Below are 16745 nucleotides of genomic sequence, written 5' to 3' on the forward strand. Positions count from 1 at the left end.
CTTCAGTTGCACCCAAAGTCCAACGTACACAGGATCCGCGACAGTCACGACCCACTACATAATTTGTTCGGCCCAGTGAAAAATGAAAATGTGGCGACTTTTATTTTAAAAAGATTGAAAGTTTTCAAAAGTCGACATCAGCGCATTAAACCAAGCCTGGGGCACTTTAAAGTGAGGAGCCCCGCCGTCACCCCGGGAAGCACAATGTCTCAGCCTAAGAATTTTTCCCCAGCCCTGGGGCAAATATACGGTTTCTTCTTCTGGATACTGGATCAAGTAAGGCCCATTTGTAGAGGAAAAAAGTGCCTGCCTGCCTGCCTTCTCCAGCCCCAGGGGGTTCTGTGTTTGTGGAAGCCAGTGTGGATGTGTGGATGTTTACGGTGTTCAGGGGAGTCCTCGGGGGTCCTGGGTTGGGGCCCCAGCAACATCCATTACTTTGTGTGACCCTGGTCAAATCTAAGTCTACTTTCTCATCTGTAAAATGAGGGCAATAATCGTACCCATTTTGCTTTTGTTGTGGATTAAGTAAGATAAAACATATAAAAGCCCTAACAGTGCGGGAGTCCATAGTTAGTGCTCCGCCTGGGCCACTAACAGGAGCAAGCCTATTCCTTCTCTTGTCTGGCCTTGCCCTCCAGGAACAGGAAACCAACTCATGGTTTTCTTGAGGCCCATGTGGCTTCTTGGCTCCCACTTTTGCTCACCTCACATAGCTCACTTTTCCACAGCCTTCAAGACTCCATCTCCTCTTCCAGGACTTCCTTGATGCCCACAGCTGGGTAAGGCGCCCCCTCCTCACTCTGGCCCAATGTTCTCACTGCCCCAGGCAGGAATGCATCTACTGTACTACAGTATTTAGCACACCTATATTATCCTGTTGGCTCTACCCACAAGTACGTCACAAATCCAGCACAGCTGACCTCTCTGCTTCCCTCTCCAGACTCTTACAGTCTAAACAAAGGAGCCAGCGTGATCCTCTTAGAACAAATTGATGTAACTCTTCTCAAAACCTTGCTATTTCTCATCACAGAATAGAATACAAAATCCTTATCTTGCCCATAAAGCACTCTGGGCTCCCCAATACCATTCTCCTCCTTCACGGCTCCCATCTCATGGCCCTTCTTCACTCACCCCAAGTCCAGTCTTGCCTCAGGACCTTTGCCTAGAAATTTATCCCCCTAACTCCCTCACTTTCTACACATTTTATCTCTTTTAAGCCTGTCAAGGCACTGAGATAGGTACAATTACAGTCCTCATTTTAGAGATGAGAAAACAGACCTGGAGAGGTTGACTCCCTGACAACACCTGCAATTCTCTACCCTAGCCCTTTGCTCCACTTTACTGTCCTTCCAAACATTCTATGAATTTTTATTATGTTTACTCCCTCTAGAACATAAGTGCATGAAAAAAGGGATGTTCTCGTTTTTGTTCACTCTTGTGCCTCCAAAACAGCACCTAGCATATGGTAGGCACACCAGGATTTATTAAAATAATGAATAAATGCTCCCATATTTCTCTTGTCCCCTAAACTGAGTTCCTTGTATGTGGAGCCAGCATCTCATTCATGTTTGTAGTCACTGAGTTAAATGCTCAGTAAGTTTGTTGATATAATCAGAGAAAGAAAACTAGAGCCCCACAACATAAACTAAGCCAAGAATTAATGGTGTTCAAAATGCAATCTGCGATGCATATTTTAAAATCTGTCCTTTATTATATTTTTTTACATTGGGCACTTCAGGAAAGAAAATAATTACAATGGTTCAAATGCATGAAGGATTCAAATTCAAAATGCAATTCCTAGATTCAATAAATAGCCTTTATAATTACACCCAATCAATATTAGAAATGCAGGTAGACACTAGGTCAGCTAACATAATAGGTAAAGTAACTATATAAACGATAAATCTCTAGGATGGGGAACATGCATGATCAGTTAAGTCACTTTGCCACCATAAGTTTTTTTTAAAAAACATGATTCACAGTTGCTTCAATCAAATAAACTCTAAGAGTTAAATTAGACCACTGATGCTAACAACTTAAAACTATGATCTCTGTTACCTTAAAAGAAAATTCGATTTAATAGAGATTCAAGAAGAAAATTTCAGGACCCTTGATTAGAAGCTTTCAATGCTCGTTGTACTACTCTGGTGTACACCACGGTTCAAGTAAGGCTAAGCAAGAAGAGTTGTTTCCTTTTCCCACTGAAGACATGATCCAAGAAACAGGTGAACCACACGTCCCATAGAAACTAGCTAGCCATCCACACACTGGCAATGAAGGACTCTGTGTTAGTAGCTAACCACATTTTAAAAGCCTTGGCCAATGTTATAAAAACAAAACGTTTAGAGTAATATTTACGAATATAAGCATGATTTTTTTTTTTTTTTTTTTTTTTGCCTTCTAGAAATAATCATCTTTGAAATGCTAAAAGTGAGTTCCAACTGTGGTTCTTTTCTGGCACGGGAAGCCGCAGGTGCACATGGGACGATCTACTGATTTACTTTCTCAAAGTATTCTTTGGAAGCAGTCGGATGTGGCTTGATCTGAAAATACAAAAAGATTTCACTGGGTAAGTGACTTTATGGTAACAGTCTCAAAAATGAGTTGAAAGCAGTCAATTTTTAACCTAAAGATCTTTAACTTTTCTTTTCTTTTTTTGAGGGGGGGGTAATTAGGTTTACTTACTTATTTTTTCTTTTAGTGGAAGTACTGGGGATTGAACCCAGGACCTCCTGCATGCTAGGCATGTACTCTACCACTGAGCTATACCCTCCCCCTAAAGTTCTTTAACTTTTTAAAGATTGGTCTCTTTTAAAATACACAGATGAAAGTTATGTTAAATGCCAGCTTGGTGTCTGGTACCTGGTCCCACGACACCCCCACCCTCAGCAGCTTCACCCATCTGCACACCATCTGCACCCTTGGTCCAAGAGAGGGCTTCTTCTGTGGATATTCTAGGCCAGCAGCCCTTGAGGCAACGAGGACCTGGGACCCTCTGCTGAGGCCCTGAAGCTTTTGGAAAAGAAACCTACTGTAGGAGAATCCGGTGTCCAGTTGGCTGGGCAGACTTCTCCATGGGTTTCCACAAACTGGAATGCCTTCACCAAGCGGAGGGTCTCTTCCACGCTTCGGCCCACTGGGAGATCATTGACACTCAAATGCTTGACGACTCCATTGGGGTCAATTATGAAGAGACCTCTGCATCAAATTTATCCTCATTAGTATCTCAACATTACCAGAGCTAGAAAGACTCTAACTTCTACCCCTTTCTGTCTTTAATTCTCCCTGATAGAGCATTAAACTCTATCATATGCTTAAAAATGGGGTTTTCCTTGTACAAAAAGATGGGCCTGGACTAGGCCACCATGGAAAACAGGCAGTATGATCACATTTACAAATGTGACCTGAATGTCACACAGTATCTGTAAGTCACTGAACTACAGAGAGCAAGGACTCCTTCTTAGTGATTTAGCAAGCATTCTTTGGGCTGTTGTATCAAATCTTGGCAAGAAACCATAGGCAAATGGGAAGGGACAGAGATGTATTCTATCTATATTCAGTAAATATTTACAAAATAAGCAAATTCTTAGGTAGGGAGGGGAAACCCCCATGGTAAAAATCTTTGCAGAAGGAACATACTGGCCTTAAGTCTACACAAAGGAGAAATCTAAAGGAAAAACCAAGCCAACCACTCTTTTTGTTACCCCGAGGTACAGTTTATACAGGAAAGACAGTACTATTTCATTACTTAAAGTTTTCCAAATAACTGGTTCCCTGGAATTCTTCAAATCATTGATTTAAATATATCTGATGTGTTTCAGTCACTTATAGTTATTATTCTGATGCTCAGATTGTCCAAGGCCAACACCCTTTATCACTTGGCAGCAGTGCAATGAGGTGATCCGTCCTGAGATCTGTGTTCATCTTCTATATGAGTGTTGGTGTGACTATGACATATGCAGATATGCCATAAAACCTCGGTTGTAACAGTCCATCTTACAAGGGTGTGGCATTCCAAGCGTTAATCACTCAGGGGAAAAGGCAACTTAGAGAAAACTCACTATATAAAATGGTAGCGCCCTCTCCCTGGCCCTGGCCCTTGGGAGTCTAGGTTCTGGGGCTAAGGGGTCCTGGTGCATGCTCCTGCTGGATGGAGATGCAGACACAGAGCTGGGATGGAGCAGGGCCCACACACTCCAGAAAGCAAGCCTCGTCTTACAAGCCAGACTTGGCTCCTATCCCTTTGTCAGTCCTAATAGTGAAACTAGGATGGAGGTTAACTGCAAAATTCGCAAGACTCTACAGGGAAGGGGATCCTGGGAGGGAAATGCCACACACTTTTTCTCCTTCCCTTACCAACTCTGTCAAAGCGAAGCTTTAGTTTATTAAAGGAAGACAGTAATCTCCTTGGAGTCAAAAGGACCCAAGCTCCAGGGTGGCCCCCAGAGTAAATTCCAGGGATAATCCAAGCAGGCCAGAGGTCAGCTACAGCAGAGGGCAGGTGAGCAGGTTCAAGCCAGCTTCCAGAAGACCTGTGAGGCCCATCAAAGTGGGGCCCCTGCCTGCTTCTTGGAGGGAAAGTTCCATCCAATCCCTCCTTCACTCAGCAGCCATCAAGATGCCAGTACAAAGGCCAAGTTCTCATCCCTCCCAGGAAGGCAGCAGTCTGGGAAAGAGGTCACAACAGCTACCAAGACCTGTGCTAAAAACCTTGGCTGCCTCACCTTATTTAATCCTCAAAACCAACCTGGGAGGTACATTTTCATTTCAGCTACGGGAAGAATGGGACTCAAAGAGGTTAAGTATCTTGCCCAAAATCATACAGTTAAGTAGCTGAGTTTAAAGGGGGGGGGGGGTATGGAATCAAACTCCAGTCTGATTCCAATGCTTGGACAAGATTCCAGGATACTGATTCCTACCCCTGTTGGTTACCCCTGTCTCCAAACAGTCTGATGGCTTCACTGCCAGGAATGTGCCCCCAGGGAGTGGCTCCAAGATGGTCAAAGAGAGCGGAGCTAAGACGTGTTATCCTTCTTCAGAAACAGACCCAGGGGGCAAATGTCTCAGCCATTTCTGAAAGACTGGCAACCCCTGCAAGAGGCATTCATCGGTGCTTATTAAAAGACAAAGTGAGGATTTGGGGTTTTAAAAATGCTTTACCAAGGTCTCTATAAATCCCCTAAGACAAAGGATTGATGCTAAACATGAAAAACAATTTTAAGTTCATAAGAAACAGAATCTTACCTTAGGGCCAGACCAGCACCTTCCAACAGCACACCGTAGTCTCGGGAAATCTGTTTAGTCAAATCTGACAACAGTGCGATGTTCATGTGGCCCAAACCGCCATTCTAATAAAAATGCAAACAGGGCTGGTGGTTATATGGTGCGATCTCACAACACCCTCGGCCAGGAGGCACAGTGTTTGAGACCCACAGTAATGGCAATAGATAGCAGTAACTGAGCACCAATGGGCTGAGCGCTGCTCTAAGCTTTCTATGGACTCTCTTCCATCTCCAACCATCCTGGAGCAGAGACCATCCTCATCGCCACTTTACAGACGAGCAGACTAAGGCACACAAAAGTTAAGCACCTTGCTCCAGGTCACAGCTAGAAAGGAGCAGAGGCAGGATTTGAACCCAGGTGATACTACACACTTTTCTTTCTCTAATTTTTAAAGTATCCCTTTGGTTGAAGATTAACTTCTGAAGCATAAAAATGAAAATTAAAAAAAAAATCCAAACTTTAACTAATTTGATATTGATAGTCCAGCAGCATAGCTAGAAATTCTGATTCTTCCAAGCAAGTTTCTAGGCAAGAATACTGATCATGCAGAATAGTGAGATCAGAGAACTTCACCAAACCACGTGCCCTGCAGGGTACAAGGGATCTACAGGGTCCAGATGAGAGGGGAAGCAACAGTCCCCAGCTGTTCCCAAGCCCTGCTGAGTCTGCTCTCTATTACTGTTTGTATCTTGGAAAATACACGTGTCGTGGGGAGTGAATACAAGCAACGTTACAGGAGATATCGATAGAGCTTTAACAGCATGTGCCAGCAGGTTAGGACGTACAAATAGCCCATTTCTGACTAGTCCTGCTTTAACAACTTCTAGGTTGGTCTTTAAGGGGATTTCAGATTTTAAGATCACAAGCGCAGAGGCCGGGTGAATGATGTGTGTACCTTCCTTGGTGTGTTTATCCAGGCGAGATGGCTGAAGTGGGAGTCCACTGACACTGCAATGACTTCACAGTTCACATCATGAAATTCATTGGCTTTGTCACTGAAAGCTATAATTTCTGTAGGACACACAAAGGTGCTAGGGAAAAAGGGCAGAAATTCTCATCAGTATATTTAAAAACAAGGATTTAAAATTTGAACAACAGGTGTCTAAAAACTAGTTCAATTTGCTTAAAAGTGAAAAAAAGTAAAATGGTTAACCATCCTCACTGGACTCCTGATCCCTATGATACTCCAGTAAAATTAAAAAAAAAAACTTTATCACCTTTCTATTTAAGAATCATATCCAAAAATGGGCATGGGGGAGGCATATTCTAAAAATAAAGAAATATTTTTATTTAAATAAGGTAGCTTTATGAGAAAATTCATTTTATTATCCTTACTTTTCTCATCTTCCCCCAGACCAGTGAAAACTTCCTCAAAGACTGGCTTATAGGAACCACTGCACTGGGGTACATACAATAGAGTCATATGAAAACCCTGCCCCATTAAAAGGAACGCCACTCCACCCCTAAATTTACCACTTATAAATTAGCTACAGATGCAAGCTAATCAGTGGTAACGGTTACCCTTCCTACAAGAGTAACTAGAGACAGGCAATGTCAGTGGGGAAGTGGGGATCTTTGCTTGCTCTCAGAATGACATTAAAGCATCATGGAAAATACACTTACAAATCCAAAGGATAGAAGAAAAGCACCAAATATTTCCCCTTAAAGTCATCAAGGCTTAGTTCTTTGAACTCTCCATTGACAACGGCTGTACCCTTAAAATAGGGCGCATGCTGGGTGACAGCAGGGAAATTGTATGAGGAACCTGAAATAAACACACACATATGTTTTACTTGTTAAATCAAGCACCTATGTGATTTTATTTAAACCTCTCACAATAGTTAATTAGTAGCATAAATTAAAGGTTCAACTGTACATCTTAAGTAATTTTTTTCCATAGTACGTAGTTCCATAGATTGTACATCAATACAAAGTGTCATGTAAACTAAAAAGAAGACAAAAGATATGAGGAATGGAATGAACACAGAATTCAGGATGGCATGGGGGAGGGTACAGCTCAGTGGTAGAGCATATGCTTAGCACACATGAGGTCCTGGGTTCAATCCCCAGTACCTCCAGTAAAAAAAAAAAAAAAAAAAATTTGAGGATAGCATGAGCCTGGAGGTGGATTCTAAACATGGTTTGGATTTTGCCAAGACCAGGGCAAATGGAACAGAGGAACATGGCTGGTATGGGGAGTAGCCCTTGGCAGAATCTGATTAGAACATAGAGAACAGGTATATGGGGAAGGAAGACAGTAGGAGACAAAGCTGGTGGAACGTCACACTGGGAGGGCCCTTAAGTATCAGGCTGATGAGTCTGTTCTTAAAAGAAGAAACTAATCACTGGAGGTTTTCATGTAGGAGGTGGAAGATGAGTCAGCTATTCTCAGGAAGATTAGCTGGGCAGCAGAGGGTAAGAGGAGCAGGGAGAGGGGAGCCTGACGTTAGGAGGTGATTTGTTATCTAAGTGAGAGGTATGGAGGGAGGGGTGTGGTAGAAGGAACAGCAAGAAGGTGGGGGAGAGTAAATAAGTAAACCGAATTACCTCCCCCCACTGGAAAAAAAAAAGGAAGAAAGGAAAGGATGGGAGAACTGTCATAACTGGAGAGGACATGCTTCTAACTGGGAAGGCATGTTAGACATGCTTCTAACAAAGGAGACCAAGTATCAAAATGCCTAGGCTTCAGAAACAGGAGGAGCTGTTGGGGGCAAGGGTTTGGGACAGGTGACAAGGAAAATTTTAAACTTGTGGCATCAAAGTACTACTACAAATTTTTTTAAAGTTCTGGGGTAAACTTTTTAGAATATTTCATACACAAAGGTTTTACAAAAGTGTATAACCCAAACCATTATATTTAATGTATGTTACATTTAATGCTTCTTAAAAGGTGGGACAAATCCTGGGGGAATGTAACAGCTCAGTGGCAGAGCACATGTTTAGCATGCACGAGGTCCTAGGTTCAATCCCCAGTACCGCTATTAAAAAAAAAAAAATAAAGATGGGACAAATCTAAAGGAGGCATTTTTCAAATACCATTCATTATCTGAGGCTCACCTTAGCAAAGCCCATATTCTAGAGAATGGAGTGTTAAGTCTCAAGAAATAGCTGCACTTCATTCAGATCAATCAGGTCATGGAGGGCCTAATGATGGGTCTAATGTGGCAAGTGGAGCCAGCCCACAGGTTTGAATGCAGAAACCTTCTAGGAGCGGCACTCTGAGTCCCCAGCTATCTCCCATCCCTTTGCACACAGCAGGCCCGGAAGGCCTCTGAGGGTCCTGGCTCCCTTCCATGTTCCTTGACACAGGTGATTAAAACCTCTGGAACCAACAAGGAAATGTGGCACAAGGGCAGTTTGCCTCCGTGATTCTCAACACCGGCTGCACATTCGGAATCACTTGGTGAGCTTTTAAAAAATATCGATGTTCTGGTCTCACCCCAGAGACTGACTGAATTTGTTTGGAGTGGGACTGGAGCAGTGTTATGTTTGTAAAAGCTCCCTAGGTGAGTTTAATATACAGCCAGGGTTCAGAGCCCCTGTCCAGAGATGATAAATGTTTCCATTATCTGGTTCAAGCCAACACACTACAGCACTTACTGGTGCTAAAGGTGAATTTTGCTTGACTGGAACTGGACCACAATGCACTTGTCAACCACATTCTTCGAGAGGCATAAGGCCTAAGGGCTGCAGAGGCAGAAATGCCCCAAGGAATGGCATTCCTGTGTCGGACAAGCTAAAAAGAAAAACACTTTACATTAGGAAGTATTCCCAGAACGGTGGCTGAAACCCTGCTGAAAGGGCATCAGGCTAGTAGTGGCCTCGGCTGTCCTTGTTCCTGCGAACAAAATACAAAACTTTGAACTCTAAGAGTATGGACTGAGTCTCCACATTCTTAAAGTTCCTTTCTGCTTCCTTATCCTTCAAGACTGTAAGGCAGTGTGGAGGGGAGGGAGGATGGGGAGATGTTGGTCAAAGTGTACAAAGTTGCAGTCCTGTAGGATGAGTAAGTCTAGAGATCTAAGGTACAAGCATACTATATAACCATACTTCATAATACTGTATTGAACACTGCAAATAGGCTGAGATTTTAGGTGAACTCATGGCACACAAGGTAACTATGTGGAAAGATACATTAATTAGCTTGTAGTAATCATTCCATTACGTCTATGTATATCAAATCACGATGTATCCCTCAAACATACATAACTTTTATCTTAAAATACATACAAACAAATGGAGGGGGTACTGCAAGGCAGAAGAGAATTATCAGAATATAAAACATCCTTTTAACAGCAACCAAGGAGACTTGGACAGGCCCTGTGTATTAAGCCCTTTACCAGAAGATCCACTAAACACGTTCTACTATGTCGAAGTTTTCCTTAGAAAAGGCAAGGCCCTTACAGCACCACAGACAAGCAAATAAGTAGAGCAAAGTTCAGTCTCTGGGAAAGTTTGGACAGGGCTCAAGGGAAACGTCCGCTCAACTTCAGCGTCCAGCATGACTCAGGAAGAAGAAAGAGCCTGCGATGACCCCCACAGTGAGAAAGGGGAGGGAGGATAGCTAGAGAGTAACAGGCTTTGCCAGGAGAAAAGAGCAGGGACGGCCTCGGGGGCGGGGGGAGGAGGAAAAAAGTGCCTTTTGCACTTAGGCACTTCCGTTACTTTAGCATTTTGGTTTTCATCCAGCATTTAAGTGGATGCTCACGGCAACCCATGAGGTAGGCATTATTCTATTAAAAAGTTCGGAAAGGCGAAGTCACTTCTCCAAGGTAACAGAGTCGGTTACAGAACCGGGACCAGGGGCCAGGTGCTTAGGTGGAGAGGGGACGGGGACCCACGACTCGGACCGAAGGGGGATGTGGGGAGGGGACCGCGAGGAGTGAGGGGGGGAGGGGGGTCCTGCGCAGGCGCAGGGAGCCTTCCGCAGAGGAGGCCTCTGGTCCGCTACCTGCTGACATCCTCTAAGAAGGGAGAAAGGACCCCAGGATGCAGGGGAGCAAGCTTCTATCTGGGAGGCATACTGTTGGACCACCGCAGGGTCTCCGCGCCTCTGCCCCGCCGGCAGCCACTCACCGAAGCCCGGAGCAACCTTCCCGCCGCGGCCGCCATCTTCAGTGCGCAAGGGAGCCACGGAGCCGACCGAGAAGCAGAGGGGGCGGGGTTTACGGAGAGGGCCGTGTAGGGGCGGGGCTTCGGCGAACGGGGCGGGGCCTGGGCTGGAGCCGGAGCCAGGACAGGGAAGAACTTCCCCCCTCCCCCCCCTTTTTGGGAACCTCCGGGTGTAAAGGTCCCTGTCGTCGGGTCCCTAGGCCCGGATTCGGAAGGGGTAATTCCTCTCAAATTTCTAAGTAGCAGGATGCTTGGGAAAGCGATACTTTGTCTCTATTTGTCACCCCAGCTTAAAAAGGACTAATCCATGTGGGAAGCTAAGTATTTATTTGTATACTTGCTGACTTTTTTGTTAACCTGGATGGATTACTTTCTGTAAAAGGATCCCTTTCCTCTTTCAGCCAGAGGTAGAGCCATGTGGCTTCAGGATGAAATGGAATTAATTATTAATGCAATTTTAGTCCATTAATAAGCTAAATGGGTCAGACACATCAAGGTTTTGTTGTCCTGAAAGCCTTTGGGATGATGTGTGGCCTTCCATTTTGACTTCTCTTGCCAAAACTGGGAGAAGTGGGAGAAATTCAGAATTTGTTTTTGGTTGATTAGTAAAGCCAAGAGCTCAGTGGTAAGCATGGTACTTTGAAGCAAGTTCATCAAACATGATTAAAAATCGTACATAGCCTTACAGTAAGTGTGACAAGATGTGGATTCTAAGTGGGTATTTTCCAAACACCAGTCCTGTTACCTGAAAAACTGAGTTCACTTCTTGGTGAGTGTGGAGCCAAAAGACACAACCCAGGCAAAGATCCAGAGAAGGAAGGATTTATTACTTGCAGCAAATAAGGATCTTTCCAAAAGCAGTGTCTCCTGGACAGCAAAACTGAGGACGTTTATGCATATTCATGAAGGAGCTGGGGTGTGACTGAGTCCAAACTTTAGTTGACTGAAGTCATGACGGTCAGAAAAGGTCAGTATCCTCCCTTAGGTTCCAGTTGATCTGGTGGTTGAGCACTTCCAGCCAATCTTTACCACCGAAACAGAGCTGGGAGTCTTTACAGCTGATACATTATCTTTGCTATAGTTACTTCTTTTGCCAGATAACAGTCATTTGTTCCTGCATTCTTTTGTTCCCTTAAAATAATTAATTACTGAGACCTGTTGAAGGGCAAGCACTGTGGCCAGGCTTAGATCACAAAATGGTTTAGGCCAAAAAATGGCTTATTTTATGTCAAGAAAAGGCATGCCTGATTCTCTTTCCCCAGAGACCACCCCCTACCTTATCTGCTTACAGGACCAACACAGCAGCCAAATTCCCAGATCTTTTGGCCCTTGGAGAGGAAGTTTCACTGCTTATCACTCCTTTCCCAAACAGAAAGCTGAAGCAATTGCTTGTGGTTAAACAGCTTTCCCTAAGTCACACAGGGATTCATTGGCTGGGGGACAATTTAGAATAGAGAACTCCTCATTGGAGAAGCCCAGTTTCCTGGTCTGCTGATCTCTGTCTAAAGCTTATCTCCCTTGTCCTAAAAGGAATGAAATACCCTAGAATCTCAGGCCCAGAGTCCCAGAAGGAATTTCATGCTAGAGCCTTTCAATGGCCTGTTCAGAATTGCGAAGTGCGTAGCCTACAGCTAATCTCAGTCTACAGCCAAAGACTTCCCCTGGGAGGATAAACAGAGTCCTCCATTTGTTCATTCCAAGAAAAGATAACCTTGATTGGTATTTGAGCACTGTTCTGCCAACCCTTCCTGCCCACCTCCCCATGGGTTAGAGAAACTTCCTAGGTACCTAAGAAAGCTTTGTGCACACATTTTTCTCATTCTCATCACTCTTGTCACATCACTTTGGGGGTTTTCTACGGCCTTGTCTAAGTCTTAAGCATACTGTCAACTTCATGAGGGTCGAACTCATGTCTTACTCATCTCTGTCGTCCCCATGGTTAGGCTAGTGCCTGGCTCAGGGCAGCTACTCAGAAAAAGTTTGTCGAATGAATAAGCAGAGACTGGCATGCTGGCCAAAACATTCTTTCCACATTCATTCTGGAAAAAAAAACATCTCTTTATTCAGTTTTCTCTAGCTGTCACAACAAGGACACAGATTGTTCCCCCAAAAGAAAAAGACAAACTGAGCTTGTCCTCATAACCAAAAAAGTAGAAAATAACTGAAATTCTCCCTTTTGAGTCTGGGAGAAGAAGAATTTTTGGACCTAGTTAGGGAAAGGCAAATGAAAAGATATATGCTACTTTTTATGATGATTAGGAAAATACCTCCCTGCAACCACAAGTTAACATTCTGGTAGCTGGGGCTACAATTAGAGATGGCAAACAGGATTGTGGGTTTTGCCGCCTTCTTTCCACGGCAAAAAGCTTTTTTTTTTTTCTTTTCCCATTGATGAGGGCCCCGAATTCAACTCTCTCCTGGGCTCAGGGAAGATGCGGCCTCAACCCTGAGCCCTGTCTCCTAGCAAAGGCCTCGCTTGAGAACCTCACCCCCCACCCCCCCCCCAATTCCTGCTGCATGGCCTTGCGCTGCTCCAGGTCCAGCTCTGCAAAGGCAGACATCGGAGACATGGGTGGAGTTGTCTTGTCCTGGGCTCAAACCCCGGTGGATTTTTTCACCTTTCTGAGCTTGAGGGTCTCCATCCAAGAACACTCACCTCACAGGCTTTTTGTAAAGCTGGATTGGGAGCGCCTGCCCCCACCTCCCCACCCTTGGTCGCGCAGTGTTCCCTCACTGGGCACTTCTGCCCACACCCAGCACACCTTGGCTTTCTTCTGAGCCTTCCCCCTCCTATCTTTATCTCCTATCCCCAGCCTATTCCCCACATCTACCCTTTTTTGAAGTGGCCCTGATTTTTTGGAGCAGTTTTAGGTTCACAGCAAAACTGAGTGAAAGTACAGAGAGTTCTGTTTACTCCCTGACCCCACAGCCTCCCCCGCCATCTACATCCCACACCAGGGTGGTGCATGTATTGCCATCCATGAACCGGCACTGATAACATCATTATCACCCAACGCCCTTTGTTTACATTAGGGTTCACTCTGGTAGTGTACCTTCTGTGGTCTGGACAAATGTGTGACATGTATCCACTACTATAGCATCATATAGAATAGTCCCCTGCCCTAGAAATCCTCTGTGTTCCCCGGTTCATCCCTTCCTCCCCCCAACCCTTGGCCACCTATCCCCTTTTTAGAGTTGTCTCCAGTGCAGCCTGCCAACATCTCTACTCGAATATCTCTTACGCACTCCAAACTTGATAAACCCAAGCCAAACTCTTGCTTTCTCTCCCCGGACTTACTCCTGACAGCTCCACTCGCACCCCCACCCACCAACCAGCACCCAAAGGATGCATGGTCTTCTCTCCACCTCCACAGCCACCACCTCAGTCCAGGTCATCATCTTTCTCCCCTGGGATTTTCACAGCTTCTTAGGGCTTCTTGGCGGTCAAAAAGTCTTAGGTCACTTCCATGATGTGAGGTCTTTTTTAAAAGGGAAAGAAAATACAACACAGTCTAGGTGATTCTGTCACATGTCTCTGATGTCCCTCAGATCCTGCTACTTCTCTGGACTCCACAGATTCCCAAATGCTGGTACCGGCATCTGTGCTGAGGCCTTTCAGAACTGGGGAAGGCTGGCCCACCCATCCCTGCAGAAGGGCAGAAATTTGAGAGAATTAACCCCTGCCCAGCAGCCCTCACAGTGGTCAGGTGGAGAGAGTTGGTGTAGAAATACCCCAGCTGCCCCACCCTTGGGTGGACAAGCTGTGATGTGTTCTGGAGTTTTGGCACGGATTAAGTTGCAGTCATCCATGGAAGTTACTTAACACACTTTTGCCAGCTGCTTTCCTGGATAACTTCCCCTGCCTCACCTGTATTTCTGGCACCTCCCAAATAAGCACCTTCCATTGACTCCTAGTCTCAAGGTTTAGGGGGACCCAAATTAAGACATAGCACCACAAAAAACTGAGATACAAAATGCTATCCATAAGCTGATTACAGGATTTAGGGAGAAATATTTATTTTTGATTCACTCCATGCTGGGAGAGCTGGTCATGGGAGCCAGGGTGAAAGGTAGAGAGGATGAATGCCAACTTTTTCGGTCCTGTCGGCCTCTCTCTGTAACGGTCGGGTCCCTAGAACTTTATTCAGAGACTTTGCAAGCATAAGGCCCACCCCTCGTCTGCCTCCTTCCCCTCCCTGCCTGGGATGGGCCCTGCAGCTTCCTAACCTGGCTCTCTTCTTTCACTCTGCTCCTTCCAATTCATTCTCAGCAGAAACTGTGGTTGTTCTTCAAACACCAACCGGGTCATTTCATCTCTGTAAAACTCTTCAATGGCTTCCTGTTTCATTAGTGTAAAACTCCAGTTCAACACAAGGCCACACAGTCAGTGTCCCTGCCCGACCACTCATTTGGGGCCCCTCCCACCCAATTTGTGCCCCGGCTTCCTGCAGCCTCTGTAGGACTAGCCCCTGGGGTGGTGGCAGCCTGGGGACTGGGAGGGCCCCTAGTTTACTCCTGCTCCCCCAGCACCCAGGCTGCACCTTGGCCCATGCTGGGCTCTTTGACTGGAATGCCTTCCGCTCACATCTGGCTACCTCTTCCTCCTCATTTAGATAGTGGGCTTAGCTGTCATCCTCATCAAGAGGACTTCCCTGATGACCCTGGCTGTTATTCTCTGTCTTGGCCCTTGTTTGTTTCCTTCGATTGGAAATTACAGTTATTTTGTTTACTGGGTATTTGTTGGGCTCCTTCCCAGGGTAAAGGCCCCAGTAGGGAAAGAACCATGTCCATCTGGTTCATTCCAAAACACCAAACACCATGCCTGGCACATGGCAGACTCCTAGCAAATTCAGATGAATCTGATTGAAGATCCAGCTAAAAATTCATCATATGTGCAGCCACTTATTACCAGCTGCCCCCATCCCCGCCCCAGCTGACATCTCCTTTTCCTAGATGCCTTTGGTAGTTATCATCAACAGAATTCTCTTGGCGATCAACCCAGTGTGTTTTATGACAAGCCTTCCACAGTTGCCTTGAACTGTTACTCGAGTCACCGTTTGCTTCTTAATCTTTTCTGATGGCCATGCTGATTTGCAGCTTGAATAACTGGCCAATTCACTTTTTTAAAAAGCCCATGAATACTTGAGGGTGTATTTTCTAAGAAGAAAGACATTCTCTTATATAATAACTATATTACAATGATCAAAATCAGGGGTGTTAACATCGTCGCACTATTATCTAAGCCACTGTCCATATTCAAAGATCAGCAATAGTCCCAACAATGTTCTTTATAGCTGGCCATGCAACCCCCGTTACCCCTGCATGATCCAATCCAAAACCACACATCGGATTTACTTGCCTTGTCTTTTAATCTCCTTTAACCTGGAATAGCTCCTCAGTCTTTCTTGATCTTCCTTGACCTTCACACTTTTAGCTTGTTGGTAGAATGTCCCTCAGTTCGCTTGTTTGATATTTCTTCATCATTCAGTTCAGATTAAACATACAGGAATACCACTGACGTGTTGTTCCATAATTTACTTAACCAATCTGCTATTGTTGGAGACTTGTGTTGTTTCATATTTTTCTTGGTGTTATAACTAATATTGTGATCTTTGCACATTCTTGTAGCCAAATTTTTGAACACATTCTTACCTATTTCTTTAAGGTATATTTCTAGGGTTGTGTCTTTATGATTTTTGTTACATTTTGCCAAATTGCCTTCCAGAAAGACTGTGCCAGTTTACACCTGCTCCACAATGAGTGAAGGTGACAGTTTCTAGGAGATTTTGCCAACACTGAATTCAAGCAGTTTAAAACCTTCTTTCGGCAGTCTGTACATCTCACATGGCTCTGTCTTCTATTCCAGTTTCTTGTATGTGACTGGTTGGTCCTAAGAGCCTGGAAGCTGTTTATAGGCAGGGCTGGCAGGCATGTCTTACTCATCTTTGTGGTCTTATGCATCCCATGGTGCCCAACTATGATTCTTACTTAACAGTCACTGGATAAACATCAAAGGAAGGAAGTAACGAATGACAGTTATGACACCTTACATGACTGTTAGTTCTGCTGCGACATGTTGGGCTACTAAACATGTCATTATCATTGGCATCCCAAAGTCTAACAACCAGAGTCCCTACTAGCCTAGATTAGAAAGCGGTCAAGCTTTTACCAGACCCATTCCCAGAACCTCTTGGGAGCCCTAGAGCATCTTTACGTCTTCTCCATACTGGTCTCAGGAATGCTCTTCACCTCAGGCATCAGCATTGCAACAACTGCTCTGGCTTCTCAGCTGCCCTCTTGCCCTTGCTCCTGAAGCTTCTCTGGGCTGCTGCCTGTCTTCTTGTCCATAC

The 16745-nt window shown here is 44.9% G+C and overlaps 1 protein-coding gene across 1 annotated transcript; it reads right to left on the reverse strand.

Moving 5' to 3' along the window:
- Window positions 1–1689: 1689 nt before the first annotated feature.
- Window positions 1690–10441, reverse strand: PRDX3 (peroxiredoxin 3). The gene is made up of 7 exons (XM_010997880.3): window positions 10360–10441; window positions 8884–9019; window positions 6907–7048; window positions 6179–6314; window positions 5245–5348; window positions 3033–3198; window positions 1690–2543 (listed from the first exon to the last, which is right to left on the reverse strand). The coding sequence occupies exons 1-7, from the start codon at window positions 10393–10395 to the stop codon at window positions 2490–2492; spliced, it is 774 nt and encodes a 257-aa protein (XP_010996182.1). The 5' UTR covers window positions 10396–10441; the 3' UTR covers window positions 1690–2489.
- Window positions 10442–16745: the final 6304 nt, after the last annotated feature.

Source organism: Camelus dromedarius, chromosome 8 (genome assembly GCF_036321535.1).
Source record: "Camelus dromedarius isolate mCamDro1 chromosome 8, mCamDro1.pat, whole genome shotgun sequence".
In the NCBI taxonomy this organism is placed as follows: domain Eukaryota; kingdom Metazoa; phylum Chordata; class Mammalia; order Artiodactyla; family Camelidae; genus Camelus; species Camelus dromedarius.